The 23,939-nt window shown below is 35.8% G+C and overlaps 1 protein-coding gene across 4 annotated transcripts in view; it reads left to right on the top strand.

The window, feature by feature from the left end:
• CCDC18 (coiled-coil domain containing 18) overlaps nucleotides 1-23,939 on the top strand; it is a 39,753-nt gene that overhangs the window by 13,409 nt on the left and 2,405 nt on the right. For all 4 annotated transcript variants that reach the window (XM_034437315.3, XM_034437313.3, XM_034437312.3 and 1 more), the window contains exons 10-27: nucleotides 311-378; nucleotides 482-633; nucleotides 1,389-1,606; nucleotides 2,586-2,696; nucleotides 3,006-3,137; nucleotides 9,166-9,300; nucleotides 10,680-10,757; nucleotides 11,349-11,465; nucleotides 11,879-12,046; nucleotides 13,087-13,229; nucleotides 13,592-13,755; nucleotides 15,846-16,059; nucleotides 17,505-17,604; nucleotides 18,137-18,253; nucleotides 18,397-18,540; nucleotides 18,956-19,159; nucleotides 19,596-19,733; nucleotides 22,550-22,738. In XM_034437315.3, the coding sequence (XP_034293206.2) occupies nucleotides 311-378; nucleotides 482-633; nucleotides 1,389-1,606; nucleotides 2,586-2,696; nucleotides 3,006-3,137; nucleotides 9,166-9,300; nucleotides 10,680-10,757; nucleotides 11,349-11,465; nucleotides 11,879-12,046; nucleotides 13,087-13,229; nucleotides 13,592-13,755; nucleotides 15,846-16,059; nucleotides 17,505-17,604; nucleotides 18,137-18,253; nucleotides 18,397-18,540; nucleotides 18,956-19,159; nucleotides 19,596-19,733; nucleotides 22,550-22,738 (2,592 nt within the window). The remainder of the gene's footprint in view (nucleotides 1-310; nucleotides 379-481; nucleotides 634-1,388; nucleotides 1,607-2,585; nucleotides 2,697-3,005; nucleotides 3,138-9,165; nucleotides 9,301-10,679; nucleotides 10,758-11,348; nucleotides 11,466-11,878; nucleotides 12,047-13,086; nucleotides 13,230-13,591; nucleotides 13,756-15,845; nucleotides 16,060-17,504; nucleotides 17,605-18,136; nucleotides 18,254-18,396; nucleotides 18,541-18,955; nucleotides 19,160-19,595; nucleotides 19,734-22,549; nucleotides 22,739-23,939) is intronic.

Raw genomic sequence — 23,939 nt, 5'->3', positions numbered from 1 at the left:
CTTTTCAAAGATCCTTCAAGACACCTTATGCAGTGGCTCCATTATTGTTAACATCCCTCTATCATTTTCTTTTGTTTAGTTCTGCTTTTATAGTTTTTATGTTTTTAATAATTATTATATAATGGTTTTAAGTATTTATGTTTAATTTTTAATTGGATTATTGTATGCCACCCAGAGTCACTTTCTGTGAGATGTATGGCCATATAAAGTTGAGAAATAAATAAAGTGTATCCATGAATGACTTCTGAATTAATAATTAATTATAACCAATTTCTTTTTATATTAGTTTCTGTTTTTGCCCATTTTTTAGGATAATCACTCTAATGAACTGTGCAGTAATTGGTCTGAAATAGATAGTCTTCTGAAAGAAGAGCTAAGGTATTCTTTTAACTGTAACTTTAATTAAGGATCCTTTAATTAAGGATGAAATAAATTCATTTTGAGTTATAAAAAATAAATTATCATATACTATTTTTCTTAGACAAAAAATTAACTTTCAAGAAGCAGGAATTCAGAAACTTCAGACAGAATACATGGCCTGTAAATTAGGTCAAGATTTCTCTGAAGATGATGAGGGACAGGAATTGAATGGCCTAGAAACTGAACCAGTAAAACTCAGTGGAAATCAGGCAGGTATGTATAATGGTTATATGACTTCAATAGCAAGGCACTGTATTTGTCCAAATGAAACTGAAAAAAATGTAATTTGTTTCTGGAATACTAGATAGTTGCTTCTCCAAAAATAATCCACTTAAAAGTACAATAAATGCTTGTGACAAGAATCTGACTAGCACCATAGTGGTTCAGGAGATGATAAAGCTAAACAGGTCTCTTTCTAGGCTATGTAGAAATGGTAGGTCACGTTTATGCTTGATATGGCATTTACTGAAGTATTTTTTTTTCTTTGATACACCATTCCCATGGTCACACAATCAAAATTCAAACGCTTGGCAACTGACTCATATATATGACAGTTGCAGTGTCTCCAGGTCATGTGATCACTTTTTGCAACCTTCTGACAAACAGAGTCAATGGGGAAGTCAGATTCACTTAACAGTTGTGTTACTAATTTAGCAACTGCAGTGATTCACTTAACAAGTATAGCAAGAATGGTCACAAAATGGGGCAAAACTCACTTAAAACACAAAGAATAACTTTTTCACTTGGCAAAGAAATGTTGGGCTCAATTGTGGTTGTAAGTCAAGGACTATCTGTATTAAGAGAAGATTCTGCACCAAAATATTATGACTAATGTATGCATCTAAAATATTGCAGATCTAAAAATGGATTCTCAGATTAACATTACATAGGTAAAAATGCATAGTTTTACAATATTGTATGTTCTAAATTTTTATAAATGTCTAAACATCATTGTCTCATTTTTAAAGGGACAAAGTGCAAACAACTGGAACTTATCAGTAAACAGTTTGAAAAAGAGAAGCAAATATTAATTAGAAATTTAGAAGAACTACGTATTAAACTGGAAAAATCAGAAGAAGAAAGTGCTGTTTTAAAAAACAACATTGCCCAGAGAACTAATCAGTTTCAAACAATACAGGAAGAGCTATTAGAGAAAGCTGCAAAATCATGTCGCTTGGAAAGAGAAGTAAGTGAAAACTAAGAAGTCTGTTCTTGAAGGCTATCTAGTTTAATTTTATTTTCATATGGTGCCTAGGAAGTTCCAAGAATATACACTAATTCCTCTGTAATAATATACTCTGGCTAGAATTCGCTTGTTGCATCAGTACTGAGATCTCCTTTCCTTATGATTTCATTCATAGTAATAACTCATATTGGCTTAAGATCATTCTCACTACTGAACCAATGAATAGTTAAGGCCTTTGGGGATAATTTGTCAGTGTCCAAAGCAGTAGTGGAATTCAATTTTTTTTACTATTGGTTCTGTGGGTGTGGCTTGGTGGGTGTGGCAGGGGAAGGATACCCACCATCTCCATTCCCACTCCACTCCAGGGGAAGGATATTGCAAAATCTCCATTCTCACCCCACTCTGGGGCCAGCCAGAGGTGGTATTTGCTGGTTCTCCGAACTACTCAAAATTTCCGCTACCGGTTCTCCAGAACCTGCTGAATACCACCCTGGTCCAAAGTATGCAATAGCCATTGTAATATAGTCCCACAAGCCAAAATCAAATGTAACAGTATTTTCTGTCATCATGTAAAACAGCAGATACCTGTGTATTTCTTATCCCAGACATGACTGATGTTGCAGTTGATTTTAACAAAAATAACAAAAAAGTAACTTTGCAGTAAAATGGGCAGTCAGTAAATTTGATAAATAAAATAAAATAAATAAAAGGAGAAGTGAGATAAGATTATAGGTAAATGGGATGAAGTGTGAATGTGAATGAGTTTATACTTTGCAATTTAACTATGTATGTATTTTTTTAAATACTCTTAAATACAGCTCATGTTATTTGCCATTACTAATACCCTAAACCGTGAAAAAACATATACTGCCATTGGCGCAACCATTTGCAGTATATAGAAGTTACATTATCTATATAATAAATGTACAAAATTATATCAACCCTTGTTCATTTCAGTTTGTGTACATATTCTTTGTAGGTAGCAAGAAAATCCTCCCAGTTTTCCATCCTTGAAAAACAGTTGGAAGAAAAAACTTTTGCTTATGTAACTGCAATTGCAAGAAATACTGAATTGGAACAAGAATTAATGGTAACAGTCTTTTACTCTTTTTTTCAATATTTTGAAGTAGAATGAGATACATTAATCTTATATGATGTTAAACAAATTGTGCTAATATGCTTTGTTTTATTCAGAGCATGTTTCTAATATAGTTTATAAAAAGCAAAAAAAAAATTGTATAAAATTATGTATCTAATTTTTGCCTGTTAATTTTCTAGCTAATATTTTTAGTTGCGCTTACACAGTAAGATAATGGTTACCAAAACATCCATATAATTTTTGTCAACTTATTATCAAATTGTTGTCAAATTGTAAAAAAAAAAAATGTTTTTTTTCTAGGCAATGAACTCTCAGCTTCAAAGCATGGAAAGGAACATCATTGAAGAACAAGATCACTTCTCTACAATGTTAGAAGAAACAAAGTTAATTAATCATGAGCAACACAAGGAGATGGAAAAACAAATTGATTTAGTAAGTCTCAAAGTTGTATAATATGAATTATTGAAATTAAAATTTCAATTCTGCATGGCTTTTTTAAAATGCTACTGCAAATCTCAATAAAAGAATAGCTAATGTTCCAATTGATAGAATATTGTACTATCCAGTGCTTTTCCCCCCATGAATTTCTTGCTATAAGGAACAGTTGCCATGCTATTCTTGAACATTTTTTTTTTTAAAAAAAACAAACATACAAAAAATTTTTCAGAACGAGCCATTGATCCGGTCATAGGTAGGTACAATTACTAATTCCTCTTTAACAAAAGTTTTTCCCAAGTCCCCGCTAATTATCATAAAAAGGGGGGGGGAGAGAAAAATGATTTTTTTCCCTAACATATCATTTTACACAAATCAATTACCTTCTATTATTTCACCACAAATCTTAATTTTCAAATAACACAACTTAACCTTATCTCTAACATTATTGTCCTAAATTCTATCTAAAAAAAAAGAAAAAATTCTTAAAACCCATCACACTAATCTTAAAATCCTTAATTCAATATCATTTCAATTTCTTTTCCTTTTAACATGGATGGATATATCTTAAAAACATAAATCAACAATATAGTTACACAGTATTTTAACTGTTAGCATTTATCATCTTCATTTTACTATTTATCTCAATTTAACCTTTTTAATCACAAAATATTCATGTCATTATTAATATCAATTCCAGCATGGTCACCTTTATTTCCAAAAGTTTATCCCATCATATAATCTTTCTCTTAATCATCCTCTTTTGGCTGTTAATCACAGCTTAGTCTTCTTAAATTTTATTGTTATTCGCAGTATAATCATTGTTTTTGCTGTCAATCCCAGCAGAATTATTTTTATCTTTACTGTTATTCCCAGTATAATCATCTTGTTTTGCTGTCAAACCCATAATAATTTTCTTTGTATTTTACTGTTATACCCAGTATAATTCTCTATGTTTTGCTGTCTATCCGAGCATAATCACCTTTGTTTGCTGCTTATCCCAGCATAATCATCCCTTTTTTTAAATTTTGCCATCCATCAATACGTTAATATTCAATTATATTATCATTATCACCTTTATAACAATTTAACATTGAGACTTAATTCTTACTCCAAACACTTCCTTATATGAATTAGTAAATTTCTGTTAATATATTCTATTTCTCTCATAATCTTACTCTTTTCTTTATTTCAATTTTTACATATTATATCAAATTCTTCTCATATTCGTATACATTTTTATTGAAAAAGTTTTTATCATTACTACCCATCTATACATTGCTTTATTTTTAGTCACATTATTTCTATCTTCTTTTTTCCAGCCGTGTGTATATAATTCCTCCTTTCCTTGTCTGTAGCATATATTTCATTTCAGTTTCAATGTTCACAATTTAGTTCTCCATATATCAATTTAGTTCTTTTTCTTACTTCTAATTCAAACAAATCACATCAATTTTCTTCTTTTGTTCCTGCGCCATTTAACTTCTTTTGTTCCTGCGCCAATTAGTCCAATTATTAGAGTTCCATCATACTTTCCCTTTTTTCAAACAAAGTCAAATCGTCTGCAGACAAAGAAAAAACAGCTCCATCTCCAAAAACCCATGGTTGTTATCTAGAGTATTCACAATGTTCCCAAACAAGAAGCCAATTACAATGTATCTTTTTAGACCAGAAGGTGTCCCTCTACAATCCACAATATCCCTATAGTCATGCAAATCGCCATTCTGTTTAAATTATAGAACATTCCAGCCCAATTCTCTCCTTCTGTGTTTTAAAAGTGGTAATCCGTCTTTATCTTCTTTTCTTTAAAAGTCTAATTCAAATTTAAAGTTGTTCAATATTAAACCAAGTCTCAATGTTTATTTTTCAAGTTTAGTCTATTCAGATATCAATTTTCAATCGGGTCTTTTTCTTTTCTTTTAAAAACTTCATCTTGTAGTCTTCTATGCCCCTTAGCTCCACAGCCGCTGATTTAAAGCTAGAGATCTTACAAAGTAAAAGGCCATTAGTCCAAACGTTGTTTCAAGCCTGGGTTGGTTGACACTCACCCGGCTTCAAAAGGCATCGCTCTTTTCTGCTTTCCTCCTGCACATCACTTGCCCGGTTTGTCCCAGCTTCGTGGCAGCCGCCATGGCTACTGCCCCCCACTGCCGACTCACAGAGAGCTCCCTCCGACCTCCGAGGAACTTGCCTGTTCCTCTGGTTGTCTGAGGTGCCTCTCTCCCATCCCTGTCCCTGCAGGATGGTTTCGGTCCGAAGACCCATCAGCGGTGGTTCGGCAGCCTAGGTTTTCGCGGGGTTCATTAGAGCCCGCTATTTCCCCGACTGTCTCGCCGCAACATCAAACCGGAAGCCTCCAGTTGCCATGCTATTCTGTTATCAGCAGGCAAACAACAGCTGGCTTCCAGGAAATGCATATTAACTATTAAAAGACTAGAAAGAGTATGTTCACTCTTCTGAATTACATTAGTCCCACAATTCACATAGGAAGAGTTTGGAAGTAATATAAATGTACAATTTGCCACTGGTACAGAGTAACTTGAATTGTAGTTGCCACCCAGCAACTACTGTTATCCATTTTCCTCTTTCTTTTCAATTCCTGCATGTCTCTTAGGTCTCCAAAGTCAGGAAAAATAATTAGAATAACAATTCTAGGATTTGTTCCCTACATAGAGAACAGATAACAATGCAATTCTATCATATTGTAGGTATTGCTATTTATGGCTTTTTAATGCTGCTGTTGCTGTATTAATTAATTAATTAATTAAATTTATGTGCTGCCCATCTCATCAGAGACAACTCTGGGTGGCTTACAAACATTAAAACTAATACACATTAGAATAATAAAACAATCAATAAAAATAAACACTGTTAAAAGTGGAAAGGGGTATTGATGATACTTCAACCCATGGTTAGTTAGTTAGTTAGTTTATTATATTTATATACCACCCCCTCTCCCAAGGGACTCGGGGCAGTGAACAGCCAGCAAATAAAATACACAGATACAAAATTTAAAACAATATTAAAATCCAATTAAATCAATAGGCCCATAGTTAAAAACCCTATATTAAAACCCCTAATTTTTAAAACAATTCTTTTTAAAAAGAGTAGGTCAGGCCAGCCCGGCTTGATGAAACAAAAACGTCTTTAGGGCAGTTCGGAAAGCACGAAGGTCAGGGATCCGCTGTATCTCTGGGGGCAACTCGTTCCAGAGGGTAGGTGCCTCCACAGAGAATGCTCTCCCCCTGGGGGCCACCAGCCGGCATTGTCTGGCCGACGGCACCCTGAGCAGGCCCTCTCTGTGGGAGCGTACTGGTTGGTGGGAGGATACCGGTGGCAGAAGACGGTCTTGTAAGTACCCGGGTCCTAAGCCATGGAGCGCTCTAAAGGTGGTAACCAATACCTTGAAGCGCACCCAGAAGACCATCGGGAGCCAGTGCAGCTCACGCAGGAGAGGTGTTACATGGGAGCGCCGAGTCGCCCCCATAACCACCCGCGCGGCCGCATTCTGAACCAGTTGGAGCCTCCGGGTGCTCCTCAAGGGGGAGCCCCATTTGGAGAGCATTACAGTAGTCCAGGCGGGACGTGATGAGGGCATGAGTGACTGTGCGTAAGGCATCCCGATCCAGAAAGGGCCGCAACTGGTGAATCAGGCGAACCTAATAGAAGGCCCCCCTGGCCACAGCCGTCATATGTTCTTCTAAGAACAGCCGTGAATCCAGGAGGACGCCCAAGTTGCGAGCCCTCTCTGTGGGGGCTAGCGACTCGCCCCCAAAGTCAGTGCTGGTACCAACTGACTATATCGGGATGCCGGAAGCCACAGCCACTTGGTCTTGGACGGGTTGAGCCTGAGCCTGTTTCTCTCCATCCAGATCCGTACGGCTTCCAGGCACCGGGACATCACATCAAGGGCATCGTTGGGGTGGTCCGGGGTGGAGATGTACAGCTGAGTATCATCAGCGTACAGATGACACTTCACCCCGAAACCATGGATGATCTCACCCAGCGGTTTCACATAAATGTTGAACAGGAGGGGCGAGAGAACCGACCCTTGCGGCACCCCATACACAAGGCGCCTCGAGGTCGATCTCTGTCCCCCTGTCAACACGAACTGCGACCGGTCAGAAAGGAAGGAGGAGAACCCACCGTAAAATGGTGCCCCCTATCTCCAACCCCTCCAATCGGCGCAGCATGATACCATGGTCGATGGTATCAAAAGCCGCCGAGAGATCTAATAGGACCAGGACAGAGGAACAACCCCTGTCCCGAGCCCTCCGAGATCATCCACCAACGCGACCAACGCCCTTTCTGTGCTGTGCCCAGGCCTGAAACCTGACTGGAATGGATCTAGATAAACTGGTGATAGAAGATCTCACCCAGCAGCTTCACGTAGATGCAAAAGAGGAATGGAGAGAGTACCAGTACACCAAAAAGGATCAGCCGTGGGCTGGATCTCACTCCCTATCAATACTGATTGGGACCAGCCTTGTAGAAAGGAGCCAAACCAGCCCCAAACCCTGTAGACAGCCCAAAAGGATACCATGGTCAATGATATCAAAGGCTGCTGATGGGTCAAGGAGAATAATGATGCTTGCACCACCCCAGAGTGCTTTTGCCAGAGGTCATCAAGTACAGCCAATACTGTTCCATAACTGGGTCTGAATCTTTTTTATCCAGGATTCTTTGAAGCTACCAAGCAATTACTTTCTTTCCCACCTTTCCTAAAAAGGGAAGTTTGGAAACTGGATGAAAATTGTCCAGATAGGTGGGATCAACAGGGATTTTTTAGGAGGGGGCAAACTGGAGTCTCCTTAAAAGGTCCTGGGAATATTCCCTCCTGCAGTGAGGAATGAATCGGTGCCTAAATCCCCCTGGCAGTCCCCATCCTAGAGGCTTTTATCAGCCAGGAGGGACAAGGATCTAACTGACAGGTGGTTGTAATGATAGCATCGAGGAACCTGTCCACTTCATTGGGTCTAACAGGATTGAACTGTTCTCGGATAACTGGGTAAAATCTTTCCCCAGGCATCTCATATGGACCAGCACCATGCATGGGTTCCAATTGGGAACAAATCTGAGCGACTTTGTCAGTTGTTGAATAAATTCCTCTGCACAACCCTGAAGATGATCTTCTGAGCCCCACTGTCCCAGAAAGGATTCTGATCAGGGTCACTAGGAAAAACTCTGCAGATGCGATAAGGACGAAGAAATAATGATGTTTCACCACTCTTACCACCACAAGATAGGCCTTAATGGCAGCTTTAAGTCGTGTCCGGAGTCATCCACCCTCATCTTCCTCCAACAGTGCTCTAGGCATCTCTCAATCCTTTTCAAAACTTGCAGCCCCTCCATAAACCATAGGGCGGGGCAAGCATAAAGGTCAAGAGAGGCTCCCCAGGAGTGATCCAGTCCAAAGTCTCAGCTGCCCTTTGATTTCAGAACATTACTAGGTGCAGCAGCTCACCCCCCACCCCCCGGATATCCCCCAGTTCAGATCCATCAATACTATACCTTGTATAGTAACTGTTATATACCTTGTATTTATATACCTATACCTTGTATAGTAACTTGTATAGTACTATACCTTGTATAGTAACAACTGTTTGGAAGCTACATCTGCAGGCTTTGAAATATCAAAAACTGGTAAATAAATCACTACAGTGTTCTTTCCAACTGGGGTAAAAATGCTGCTACAAAACAAGGGTGGTGATGAAAGAGTTGGAGTTCAGACGTGAGTAAGAAAATTGTAAACATATTTCTGCAGGTTTTTCAAAGTTCATTTAAAGCCCCCAGTAGGCCAGAAGCTATAGCAAATGCTGTTTTTTTCATTCTCAATCTCTGTATCTTTGATTATTTCTTTCAACAGTTTTAATCATTCTATTGCTATCTGTTTATGTGTCTCTATTAAATATGATAATCTGTCTTTTAATTTGCTGTAAAATATTGGAGGAGGGCATTCTTGTAATATTGATGAATAGAGGAGGTATATTGGATAGATCAATTAAAATCTTTCTTTCTTATATAGCTACAGTCTCAACTAGAAACTAGAAACCAACAATTTCTAGAACAAGAGAAAACAATGTCCATTTTCCAGCAGGATGTTTTATATAAACAGCATCAGCTTGAATCATTGGATCGACTATTAATAGAAAGCAAAGAGGTAGCATTTTTGAATAATTAATGGTTCTTGGGATTTGGGTTGGATTGTTTGAAAGTTACTACTTGCAAATTGTTTCCTTGCTTTTTAGAATCTGAAAAGCAATTTGAGAGTCACTGTTAATACTAGGAAGCTTTGCACTAACAACCTTCAGATGCAATTTCTAATTAAAAATTATAAAATAGCAGTATCAGAAAAGACCATATTTCTAGGTTTGAAAAAGTTACTTGTTCAATATACTGGTTCAGGCTTTCATGACTGGTATTTGTTGGGAAGTGTTTAGCTTCAGAATTTACTGACTGCTCTAGACAACAGATTTTCTGATGTTTTGCCAGCAACTATGGCTGATCAGCATTCTAGAAATGATCATTCAGGAGCTGGAATGAACAAAGGTCCAATCAAGATACAATGCCACCCAAATGGCCAATCAGAATTGGGCATAAACAGAGACTAGTTCTTATCAACCCGCACCAACCAGAATCCAGCTCATCTAAAGACCAATCAGTTCACCTGGCTATAAAGTTAGGAGCCTGGTCAGTCCCTGCTCAATTGCCTGTGGTATGCATAGCTAACCACCTTGCCTCGGAAGATGCCAGTCACAGTTGCCCATGAAATGTCAAGATATCTTCTGTCTAGACCATAGTCACAATCCTGAAGTTCAATACTGCCCAACAGTCACTTATTCATTGGATTAGCTAAATATATTGTTCATGTTTTATTTTATGAACTTGCACATATTTCAACAGATGGCAGAATCTTGCCAGACTTATCTGGGCTCAGAAGTTAAATATGATCGTGCCTGGATAAGATTTGGATAGGAGATCATTAGGAAATGTCAATGTATTGGTTACTTTGGGATGTTAAAATACATCCTGGAAGGAGGTCATGGCAAATGATGTGCATCTTTTTATAGTATCTTGATATGACTAGATGAATTGATTTCTTACTAACTTTATTCCCGTTGCTCCCATCAAAAAATCTGAGATGCTTCGGTCAAGTAAGCGTTTTATAGCTAAGGCATTTCTATTACTTGAAACTTTCTTGAATTTATAAGCTGTTAGAGCCCCCATATCCCCCTAATGGCATAACTATTTGGTTGGTGACAAAAGACAGAGACAGAGTTAAGAAATAGGAACATGAAATTAGATAGATGCCTGAAGAATGAAAACCTGAAAACAAAAGACTTGGGGGAGGGGATAATACAATTGTGCAAAATGGAAGGAAAGTCTAGAAAATGAATCTAATCCAAATGTCTGCAGATTTTTTTTTATAAAAAAACAGGTGACAGTCAACTTGCTTGAGAATTTGTAACCATATCAGAAATATGAAAGAAAACTCCCAGTTTTTAATAACATCAAATATTGTTTTCTGAATAAAAACAGGAAATGGAAAAACAAAAAACAAAAAAAGATGAAGCTTTAAAGAAATTACAAGACCAACTTGCTGATGAAACAGTCAAGGTTTGTACAACTTTTGTGGCTTCTTAGAGCTTCAAGTAGCTTTCTGTTCTACTGTATTGCTTAAAGTCTCCCCTTATTTTTCATTTTCTTTCAAAAAGAAAAGTAGCAGAATGGCAGATGGATCCTCTGCAGTAATTTCAATTTTGGCTTAAATTAATGGGTAATTACTCTTTAGTCTTTAAAGAATACATCCATGAATGGATTATTTCCTTTAAATCTTTAATATTTATTAAATGACCTTACCGTTTTATGAATTTATTGCTACAGCTATTATTATTGTTTAAATAACTTAATAATGAATGTAGCACTTAATTTTTCAGGAATATCAAGGATTCCAGAATCAATAAAAAACCCTCCCCTAATATCAGGGCTTACAAAATAGGAAACATAGATGGAAAAAAGAGAGGGGAGCAAATAGCCGTCATGTGTTAGTGTATTTATAATAATCGCCTGCAATGAAAACCATTCAAGGATAGCAAGAGCCAAATGTAGTTTGTTTCTCAGTGTCTGTTTCTTAGTGTAGCTAATAAACTAGACTTGTCTCTAGCAGATGGTCTTTCTTCACTTACATGTTTTCTTCTGTTTTATTAGGTCAAACATTTACAAAAAGCATTAGAAAGCTGTAAGCAAGATATAACTTTGTATTTAGAGCATTTAGAAGAAAATAAAGTGCTGTTTGAAAAGCAGTTGGAGAAAAAGTCTGAAGAGGTAAACATGCTCTTTTTCGTCTTGCTCCCCAGGTAGTCTTTCTATGTTATATTTGATAGACAAAAAATAGGATTTCATTTTATTAGTTATACTACTGGGAAGAAATGTGTCATTGATTTTATAATACAACCAGATCATAGTAGTCGCTAAAGACAAGGAATGTTGTTTAGTTATGTGGAAGTGTCTCTGAAAATCAGGATCTATTCCCAATTAAATATGCTAAAGCATATTTTCAAATATAGCCCGTATTGTAGATTTTTATTCTCATTTATAATAGACTTTAATAAAAACTACAACTTGTTAGTAGCATAGATATATATTAATAGAGGAGACCATTCTGCTAAAGGTGAAGTAGAAGGAAGCTGAAAAATTAATTGCCTTGTTGCAGTCTCATCATATTATTTATTTTTCAGATACAGAGGTTGCAAAAAGAAATAAAGCATAAGAATGACAATCTTCAGTCAACTAATGAACAAAATCTTGCTCTGCAGCAGAGTCTGCAGCAGCAGCAGCAAATGTTACATCAAGAAACCATTAGGAATAGTGAATTAGATGACAGCCAAGTAAAACTCCAAAAACAGGTACATACTTAATGGTAAATATTTTTAAAATGTATGACAAGCATTTATATAGTTCATATTCTGTGTTTTCTGTTACCAAGCTTATTTGAAATGAAACAATTTCATCTTATTATGAAGCATTAATTTGAATCCAGAGTTTAGCTGAAAGAATTGATTATTTTACCCTCAGAATATATCTTGAAAGAGATTTCCTCTGTGGCTAGAGTCCCAGTATTGTTCTTTGAAGCAAATCAGTCTAAGCCTCCAGCATTTTTTTTATACAAAATAAAAATGGCTGGTGATTGTAAGCCACTTATTGTTTTTAATTGTTTTCTTCTGCCTACAGCAGAAGAAAAAATAAATTTGGGCATGGGAAAAATCTTTTATCATTTTGCTTTTTGGTAGATTGTTGTTTTGTTCCTAGTGTTACTAAAACACTTTCCAAATACAGTTGTGCAAAATATTAGGAGATTGAAATGTCCCAACTCTGACATTACTGGAAATCATCCAGTGTGAAAAGACTTGGTCCAATCTTACAGAAATATTCCAGTCTGAAACAGGCATTTGATTGCAAAAGCAAGGTTGGAATAGATGGTTTCAAGGTCAGAATAAAACATTTTAGGGCTAGGACTTTTTGACATTAATTTTTTTATAGTATTTTTATCTCCAAACTTCAAATTGCCCATTGGTCCAAAAAACTAGGAACCCTATACACTTGTTAACTTTTTGAGATACCCCAAAATGTGTGTGTACACACACACATGCACACACACACACACACATATATATGCCTATTAGGAATAAACATGAAAACAGTTGATTTGGGAATGCATTCTACTGAACCATAGAAGAGACCTCTGATTGTTTGAATGCAGCCTGAACATTCCTGTGAGACCGACTTCAACTCAGTAGTCCATCTGACTTTTGCAAACCTAAACTCTAATCATGTATTGGGACTATTACGCATGGCATATTAAGAGTACATTACTAAGTAATTGCATTGAGATATGCTACCAAATTGTTTAGAATTACAATGTGAATCTCTGTTTCTCAAAAAACAGGTATCAAAACTAGAGCAAGAACTTCAAAAGCAGAAGGATATGTTGGAAGAAGAATTGAGAAGAACAAATGAAAGGCTTCATTTAGCCACTGAAGAAAACAATGTGAAACGGCAAAAAATAGCAGAACTTACTGCTACAATCAGGCATAGTACCAGTTTTTTAAGTTTAAAAATATGCAGTTATTTTCTTGAATATTATTTTGAGAGGAAAAAATGGTTTATAGCACAATTCTATGGATATCCATTTGTCCTATAGATTTTAGTAGAATTTAGTTCCAGATTAATATACGAGTGCATTTTCAAATGTATTTATTTGGTTATTTATTTATTTCTCCATTTATATTGTGCCATTTTTCATGACTCTAAATAGCTTACACTTAAAAGATTCAGATCTGTTCTGAGATGTAGTTCCCATTTTTTAATTATTGATTCTGGATACTTTGTAGAGCTGTAAACATGTTATTGTTTTAATTATTCATTGAAGCATGGTATATTTGCTTCTTTAGGCAGATTAAAGAAGAGATGGATCAGTGTAAAGATGAGTTAATAGACATGGAGAAAGAATTAGTGCACTTAAGAAGAGATGGTCATAGTAAAGCAATGCAGCTGAGCCAACTGGAAATTACTTTAGAACAGAGAATCTCAGAATTTAATAAAAAGACATACCAAGGTAAGCTCTTCATTATGCTTTCGATATTTTTATTATGCCATATTGAAATGAATGGTACAAATTTCTAGAAAATTATTTTGAGAATGGAATGACATTAAATAAGAATACTTAATTGACTGGCTGCACTGATTATAAATAACTAATTTATATATTGATTAGAATATATCAGAAAAACATTTTTGGTATTTTTTAAGCTAATCTTGTTTTAAAGATACCTTACTAACTGTTAAACCAATGAATATTATTCCTGTAATTTTTAGATTCAGATGAACCATAAGCATTTGTTTAATAAAATCTCCAAGAATAATAAAATATGAATTAATTTAAATGGGATTTTTTTCAGTGGCACATAACTTTCTATCAATCACAACGTTGAGTTTGGAGGGGGATTTTTTATTAAGTTATATGGGATAAAGGCAAGGTGATGTTGAGAAAGACTGAAAGAGGGAATGGCTTTGGGGTGTTGTTGTTTTTTTGTAATTTTCCTGTGATTCATGGTTCATGTACTTACATGCAGCCACTTGTGGTTTGCCTAGAAGGGCAGTGACTATTTAATAACTTTCTTTCAAGGCTGCTTAGCCAAGATCTCTTCCTTACATGGGACAAAATCAATCTGGCAGGCAGCTCTTCTGCTCTCAGAGAAGCTGGCTGAAAAAGGTCTGTCTCAAAATGGTTCCAGAAAGACCTCTTTTAGCCAGCTCCCAGGAACCAGAAGGAGTCCTGCAGAAAAAGTGTGTGATCTGGCTACCATTGACTTTCTGAGGAAGCCAACAGGGAAGATTACAAATGGTGATCATATGATCTCAGAGGGCTTGACAATCTGTCTAAAGTGCAAAGGGATTGCCAAGAGCCCAGACTGTAATCAGGTGACTGAGGTGCGCTGCAACAACCATAACTTCAAATACCGGTCATAAGTCCCTTTGTTCAGTGCCATCATAATTTTGAACGGTTGCTGAACAAATGGTTGTTAAGTGAAGACTACCTTTATATATGAAGGAAGAGTGAAAGAAGAGGAAGAGGAAGACTGGGAAAGATGTAGCTAGATTCTGAAAAAGGTCAGAAATTTAAAGAACAAATAGTATATAAAGCTATGTATTATAGGCAGGGTGGAAGCAGAGATGGTTTGCTAGAACTGAAAGTATGGGAAGGTATAATAAATAGTGTTGCTTGAGTTTAGTTTTGGCTATATATTTTTCTTCTTTTTATCTCATGATTTTGATGTCTATGATTTTTATCTCTTATCTCTTTTTCTGTGCTCTGTAAACCATTGCTTACCCAAAATGGAATAACATGAAGGGTATGTGTGCGTGTACTGGTATGTAACACTAGGAAAAGAATGTATTTGGGTGGATAGCTATATGCATTGAATTCAAGAATGTGAATTCTTGACAGCAGCAACAGTATTAGAATTACTAAACAGAAGCTAAGTTCAGAAAAGGAAAATATATATAGTAAGCTATAGATTTGGTGCTTTTCAGTGAATTCTTCCCCTTATGTCAGTAAAGATAAAACTCATATTTTAGAGTTATTAGACTTGGTCTTTTTTGGGATATCTAAGTGGAATCTGTGGCCGAAAGTACTTGTTACTAGGTTAGCCAGAGAGGCTTGCCAGAGTTATGCATGACTGGCAACATCCATATTTGTTGCATGCAGACATCCTTGAAGACTATATGAGAATTTTTGAATGCATCATACAGGCACATGTGCATGCACACACACATATATACAGTCATCTTAACTGGCTTGCAGTTTGATTCTAAACATGAAGCTCTACTTCATAGAGAGAATAGAAATAGGGTGTTTCTAATATGGCAAAAGAATATTTTTTCCAGAGTCCTTTTCTTGGAACCTTTCTTGGAGTCTTGGAGATTTAGAGATAGGCAAACAGTTCAGTTACTCCCAAATAATATATTTCACTTTTGGTTTTTTAAAAAAGTAGTTTATGGTGATTGCTGATATTGAACTTGTTGTGTTCTTCATCTTGGAATAGCCTGAAGGATAGGATAGTAACTTAAAGCTCTATCGTATGTAAATGCATATATTGTCTGGCTAAACAGTCTTGATTGCTTTTTTTTCTATTTGCACAAAAGTGAAAGAATTCGAAGATAAGCTGCTTATAAGTGAGACCCAGCAAAAAGATTCCATACAGAAAATAGAATCTCTAGAAATTGATCTGAAAAACACCACTGGGGAGTTAAAAACTACTTTGAGACAACTGCAAGACCTTCGGGATACATTACAGAATGCACAGATATCCCTAGAGGAGAAGTATACTACTATCCATGATTTAACAGACGAATTAAGGTGTGTTAATAAGCATTACAGAAGTGGATCGGTGTAACAAATTAGTAATTTTGGCAGGTGGCGTACCTACTCAAGCTTGCCTGGGCTTAAAAACCTAGCATGGTTGGATCTGGTTAGCATTTGTATGGGAGACCTTAAGGGAATTCCAGGGCTATATGCTGATGTGCAACAAACATCAAGGAAGAAAACAGTAGCAAATTAATTTTGTGTTTCTGCCCCAAAAATCTTCAGGGATATTTTACCATAACTATCAGAATTTTATCTCAAATCAAGAGAGTCTTTATTTTTCACCATTACAACTTAATAAATTAGAATTCTTATTTCAAAATTTATTGCCAGCATTTTGTTAATTGAAATACACCTTGAATTTATTTTATTTGTTAACAATGAAATGCTAACATGTCTTTTGAATTATTTAGTTGCCTTAAAATCACTGCATTGCTGAATTTTGAAGCAAAATAGCTTTAATTGTCCTTCAAGCTATTTCCCAAATGTAGAGAAGTACAAAGCTAGATATGAAATTAAGACAAAAAAAATACCAGTATTATCTACTCTCTCATAAAAGTATAAAACAAAGTATAAGTATAAAACAGAGAAACAAAATAGTAAATATGCTATTAATCTTCATTATTTAGAAACAATGAATCATTTAATCATTTAATTTAGAATGGTTTAATGCTAAGTATGAGAGTCCATAGACTCGGTCCATGAGTCTGTATATGATTATTTACAAAGTGAATAGGTCATGTTTAGAATCAGAATACTAAACTGTTGTATTTAATTTCTAGCATTTTGTAAGTACCAATAGAAGGGAGTATATGTAGCTTTAGTACTTTTTAAGTACTGACATTGTTGAAAATATTATGAATTGCATTGCGACTTCGTGGTGAAGATGCTCACCTCCCACTCAGAAGGTTGAGAGTTCAGTACTAAGTAGAAGCAGCTATTTCTTTCCTAGGATGCAAAGAAAAAATATATGTGTCTAACTCCATGTAAACATCAGGAAGGGCATCCAGCCAGTAAATGCCCAGCTTCATCCAGTTGCCCCAATTCTATCTCAAATAGGAAATACAGGATCATTAAAAAGAGAGTTTATTATTGAAAATATGTATGCACAAACTTAAATGCATATTTAAATTCACTTTTTTCTAGTATCTCTAGGGAAAAATCATTTGTATTTATTAATCTCTCATTAAATATTATGTGGTTCAATCTGATTAATTATATTAACCCAAAATTCGATGTCAAGTGATCAAAGCTATACTACAATTTCTGCTTATAGATTTGACTGTGTTTTTTCCTTAGTTTTTATGAGTCACAGATTGAATAAATTACTTCTAAATAAACATAGAATCAGAGGACAGAATTGGATGAGGATAATTAGAATTTACAGTGTAATTTCCCTAATAGAGAAAATATTTCTGATTTTTAAATGAAAATTGCAGAGAATGCAAGGAGGAACTTGAAGAGAAAAAGCAAGAACTTCTTGACATGGAAAAGGTGCTGAAAGAAAGAAATTGGGATTTGAAACAAAGAGCAGCTCAGGTTAGAAGAATATGTAAATTTAATAAGCTTTTAAGAATGATTGGGACGTAATTAGTAAATATATTTGGGGTGCATATATTCATTAATGCTCCACAATTTTAGTGTGTACAGGTAATCCTCAATTTATAATCATTTGTTTAATGATGGTTTGAAATTATGACAGCTTTGCAAAAAGAGATTTATGACCCATCCTGAAGTTATGATTATTGCACCATCCTTGTGATCACAATTTGGTGATTGGCAATCAGCTTGCATTTACAACAGTTGCAGTGTCTTGTGGTTAAGTGGTCACAATTTGCAACCTTCCAGCTGGCTTCCACAAAGTCAACTGGGGAAGCCAGAATCACTTAACAACCATGTGATTTGCTTAGCAACTGTGGTAAAATGGTCACAAAATTGGGTCCCATCATGTGATGACTCGCTTAATGGCTGCATAACTTAGCAATCAAAATTCAAGTCCCAATTGTCATGAGTTGAAGTTTACCTATAATATTTGTTTCTGTTTTAATATTTTGTCTTTCCTTTTTAAAAGGTTACACAGTTGGATATGTCAATTCGTGAGTACAGGGGAGAAATGGAACAAAAAATAATTACATTGCAAGGTAGCTTGGAAAAAGCAGAGCTGCAGATAAAAGATTATAATAAACAGGTACTGTTACCGGTATTGTTCAAAATGCTCTTTAAAATAATTGCTTCTAGTTGCTTACTTTCCACAAATGTCTGATGTGAAGAGTTTTAACTCCTCAAATGGTTATTCTCTTTATAACTTACTTGCTTACATTTTGCTATCAGATTGAGAGTTTGACAAGCAAGATACTATGTTCAAAAGAGGAGCTTCAAGAAAAAGAGTATAATATTCTCCAACAAGATCAAGAGATAAATCATGTTAGAAAAGAGAATGAACAAAAGCAGCAAAAAATAACAGATACTGAGAAAGTAAGTTTCTCCTGTCTATTTTTTTCAATACTCCAGGTTTCTAATCTAACCAGTTACGTATTTAATCAATAATATATGATAAGGAATAACATTGCCTTTTCATAGAAGCGACTATTGTCTGAATTAATTGAAGCTTGCTGAAATATAGTTTGTTTACTTTTCCATAAGAATATGCCAGTATTTTTGCATTTAATTTTCTGATACTGCTGATTTTTTCTTTCTCTTTAGAGAAATTTGTATACATATCTGCCAACAAAGAATACTGTTCCATCTGGCTGATGATTTTAACTCACTCTAGAACTCTGTTTATCAGACAGTAGATCTGATTTAGGATAACAAATAAGAACTACTAAAAATGAAATAATAGGAAAACACAAGATTCTTAGTATGTAAAAAAACACTTTTCCCTTTTTAGAAGCTGAAAGATCAAGAAAGATGTATTGCAGAACAGTATAAAGAAATACTTGATTTGGGACAACAGTTGAGACTGGAACGTGAAGCAATGAAACAAGTTCATGTGGATCTATTAGAGAGTCGCCGCCAACAGGCTCAAGCTCAGAGAGATGTGGACAGGATCTCTCTTGAACTGGAAGAAGTGCACCATATCTCACATGAAAAAGTAACCAATTGTACAGTTTAATTTTATGAGAAATCAACTATCCCAATGCAAGATTTTTCCAGTGTCAGTTTAATGTGTAGACTAGAGCATGGTTCAGAGCACAGTTTCAAATGGGGAAAGACAAAAGGTTAAAGTTAACCAATAATGCTAGATTAGTTTGAAAATGATGTAAAACAAGTATTTCAGACCTCTTGTGGAGAAAACCTGAAAAGGGTCTGGTTATTTTAAGGAATAACAAAGAAGTGCTTGAAACATTAATACAAAATGTTTCAAAAATATGTTTTCTTGATTTGTTTGGGAAAATTAGTAGCAATCTCCTATATAAACAAACTTGAGATATTTTGGTATTGCTTAAAATATTCTTGTTTTTAATAATGCTAATCTAAATATGGCAAGATATATTGATTTTGTGTTGGGGGGGCATATTCTCTTTCAGGAAATACGTGTAAATAATTTGGCAGAACAATTGGGAGCAGCTCAGGTGCGAGAAACTGAGTTAGAAGCAAGGATGCAAACTGAGATTAAAAGGCTCACTGCAGAAATACATTTGCTAAAGCAGTCTTTTTTATCAGAGGTGAGAACAAAATTGTTCTTTCCCATTTATTTCATCTTAGGTATGTTTGGGTGACCTTGGGCCAGCCACTCTCTTTCTCAGGCCAACTCATCTCACAGGGTGGTTGTTGTGGGAAAAATAGGAGAAAGAATAAGTTTAGGTATGTTCGCTGCCTTGAGTTATTTATAAAAGTAATAAAGGTATGATAAAAAAACTATTGGTCTTCTGGGTGCGATTCAAGGTGTTGGTTACCACCTTTAAAGCGCTCCATGGCATTGGACCTGGGTACCTTCGAGACCGTCTTCTGCCACCAGTAGCCTCCCACCGGCCAGTCCGCTCCCACAGAGCGGGTCTCCTCAGGGTGCCATCGGCCAAATTATGTCGGCTGGCGACACCCAGGGGGAGGGCCTTCTCTGTGGGAGCCCCTGCCCTTTGGAATGAACTCCCCCCAGAAATTCGTAAAATCTCTGATCTCCGTGTATTCCGCTGTGCCCTCAAAACCATGTTGTTCCGCCAGGCTGGGCTATCAATATAAAGATTTTAATTGGTTTTAAATGGGATTTTAAATTCGGGGTTTTATAAATTGGGCCTATTATTTAATAATTTTAATTATTTTTAAATATTGTCTGTCTTTGTGTTTTTAATTAGGCTGTACACCGCCCTGAGTCCTTCGGGAGAAGGGCGGTATAGAAATAAAATTAATAAATAAATAAAATAAATAATATTTAAAAAGTACAATACAATGGAGATATTCTGGATTTAACAGTAATTAAGAGTACAGGTGAAACTCGAAAAATTAGAATATCGTGCAAAAGTTCATTTATTTCAGTAATGCAACTTAAAAGATGAAACTAATATATGAGATAGACTCATTACATGCAAAGCGAGATAGTTCAAGCCTTGATTTGTCATACTTTTGATGATTATGGCTTACAGCTCATGAAAACCCCAAATTCACAATCTCAGAAAATTAGAATATTGTGAAAAGGTTCAATATTCTAGGCTCAAAGTGTCCCACTCTAATCAGCTAATTAAGCCATAACACCTGTAAAGGGTTCCTGAGCCTTTAAATGGTCTCTCAGTCTGGTTCAGTAGGAATCACAATCATGGGAAAGACTGCTGACCTGACAGTTGTGCAGAAAACCATCATTGACACCCTCCATAAGGAGGGAAAGCCTCAAAAGGTAATTGCAAAAGAAGTTGGATGTTCCCAAAGTGCTGTATCAAAGCACATTAATAGAAAATTATGTGGAAGGAGAAAGTGTGGAAGAAAAAGGTGCACAAGCAGCAGGGATGACCGCAGCCTGGAGAGGATTGTCAGGAAAAGGCCATTAAAAAAGTGTTGGAGACTTTCACAAGGAGTGGACTGAGGCTGGAGTCAGTGCATCAAGAGCCATCACACACAGACGGATCCTGGACATGGGCTTCAAATGTCATATTCCTCTTGTCAAGCTGCTCCTGAACAACAAACAACGTCAGAAGCATCTTACCTGGGCTAAAGACAAGAAGAACTGGTCTGTTTCTCAGTGGTCCAAAGTCCTCTTTTCTGATGAGAGCAACTTTTGTATCTCGTTTGGAAACCAAGGACCCAGAGTCTGGAGGAAGAATGGAGAGGCACACACTGCAAGATGCTTGAAGTCCAGTGTGAAGTTTCCACAGTCTGTGTTGATTTGGGGAGCCATGTCATCTGCTGGCGTTGGTCCACTGTGCTTCATTAAGTCCAGGATCAACGCAGCTGTCTACCAGGAGATTTTGGAGCACTTCATGCTTCCTTCTGCAGACAAGCTTTATGGGGATGCTGACTTCATTTTCCAGCAGGACTTGGCACCTGCCCACACTGCCAAAAGTACCAAAAACTGGTTCAATGACCATGGGATTACTGTGCTTGATTGGCCAGCAAACTCGCCTGACCTGAGCCCCATAGAGAATCTATGGGCATTGCCAAGAAAAAGATGAGAGACATGAGACCGAACAATGCAGAAGAGCTGAAGGCCGCTATTGAAACATCCTAGTCTTCCATAACACCTCAGCAGTGCCACAGGCTAATAGCATCCATGCCACGCCGCATTGAGGCAGTAATTGATGCAAAAGGGGCCCAAACCAAGTACTGAGTACATATGCATGCTTATACTTTTCAGAGGTCCGATATTGTTCTATGTACAATCCTTGTTTTATTGATTTCATGTAATATTCTGATTTTCTGAGATTGTGAATTTGGGGTTTTCATGAGCTGTAAGCCATAATCATCAAAATTATGACAAATCAAGGCTTGAACTATCTCGTTTTGCATGTAATGAGTCTATCTCATATATTAGTTTCACCTTTTAAGTTGCATTACTGAAATAAATGAACTTTTGCACGATATTCTAATTTTTTGAGTTTCACCTGTATTTGCAAACTTTTACAGTATTTATTTTAAAACATTTAAAAAGTGAAATACAAAGAATTATATCACCAATAAAATACAGTAGTGATATGATTAAAATTATAGTGATTAAAAGAAATAAAGCCATGGGAAAAATTGTATAAAAATCTATATATTTATTTAGTATCAGTACTGAATTAATTGCTTCCTTAAGTTTGTCATATGGCTTCATCTTCTCATTTTAGAATATAAAGACTTTTCAAAAATAGGTAACAAACTCACATCCTGAATCCATTCCTTAATATCAGGAGAACAATTTCCTTTTCATTGATGTATGATCATCCTCCTCTTTGCTGAGTGCCAGGCATGGTAGATCCAAACATGTTCATAAAGATGAAACAAAACTGCTACTTAAATTTGTATTAATTTTGAAATATTGAAAAATTGTATTTGAAATATATTTTGTCTTCAGAAACTTTCCCATGAAGAAGAACAGACAAAATGGCAACAGTCACTATCTAAATCTCATCATGTTAATGGGCAACTACAACAGATCAAAATAGAACTGGATGATGCTCAAGACACTGTTTATAATCTGCAACAACAGCTTCAGTCCAGAGATGATACGATTCAAGCAACAAACGAAAAGTTGCTCCTTAAAGTAAGTTAAGAAAGGAATATTTATATTAGATATAAGATTGTCATCTCAATTCCTTTTATAGGTACTTGCAATACATGTCTATTAACACTGAAATCTGCACTCTGGATTGTACTCATTCATAGCTAGTATTAAAACCTTGGGTTAAGAGAGAGGTGGATGAAAAAATAAACATAAGGTATTGTTGAAGGGGATGGTTGATATTGTTAATCCTTTTGAACTGTGTTTTGGATTTTGGGAGGCCAAAATTAGCAGAAAAATGAAATCTGCATTTATGTTAGGGAATTTAATGGCAAAAAGACAACATGTGGCTTGCTTCCTTCAGGTTGCTATCTTTAAATACATACATGTATTTTGAACCACAAAGGAATAGTCTTCTCTAAAATTAAGGAAGAATTGTCATGTTTGCTGAGCCCATCTCCTCTCTTTTGAGCTCTGAGAGTCTATCTCACTTCATAATATAAAACAACAGTCAGAAATAATTAGACTGGGTAGTGGAAGCCAGTTCTTTCAATTGTGGAGAGTTGGTCAGCATGTCCAACCCTTACTCAGTGCAAGAATCCAAATTAGTGCAGCCTCAGTAGATGACTACTTAGGCTCTTCTTGAAGACATCCAGTAAAGACTTAATTGAGTAATTGGTTCTAGTATCAAATTGGTTTTCCTGTTTAAAGAATGTTTTTTGAAGTATGATGCTGAGAATTGTCCCCAGCACTTGAGTAAGGCAGAATAAAGTGGAACTGTGATTTAAAAACTATAATTTTGTTGATGCAGTCTAAAACCAAATTTACCATTTTTTGCCAATTTCATTCTGTTGCTTCAAGTTTAATTTGGAATTAACTACTATTCAAAAATCTTATGAATGCCAATCCAAATGAAGCTTTTAAGATCTTTTGCTGAGCGTACTGTGTAAAGAAGCCTTTCTCAATTGGAATTCCATTGAATCCAAGAATTCTACAAGAGGTTGTTGAGGATTCTTTTAAGATACTGTGATTGAAAAAAACCATTTTTTGAACTTTGCATATTGTATAATGCTAGTGCTTGTAATGATGGGAATTTTTATATGTCACAACTTAACATTCTGGCCTGAATTATATTAGGTAGCTTTTATAATTTTTTGCAGTTTTATACAAGGGTTTTATGAGACCTGAAAATTATATCAACTGCTTTTACAGGGTAAAAAGATTGAGAAAAACTGCTTCTTCT

Source organism: Pantherophis guttatus, chromosome 3, assembly GCF_059756535.1.
Source record: "Pantherophis guttatus breed Tessera chromosome 3, ASM5975653v1, whole genome shotgun sequence".
In the NCBI taxonomy this organism is placed as follows: Eukaryota; Metazoa; Chordata; class Lepidosauria; order Squamata; family Colubridae; genus Pantherophis; species Pantherophis guttatus.
The sequence above is the reverse complement of the archived record's forward strand: the minus strand, read 5'-3'. Positions and strand labels throughout refer to the sequence as shown.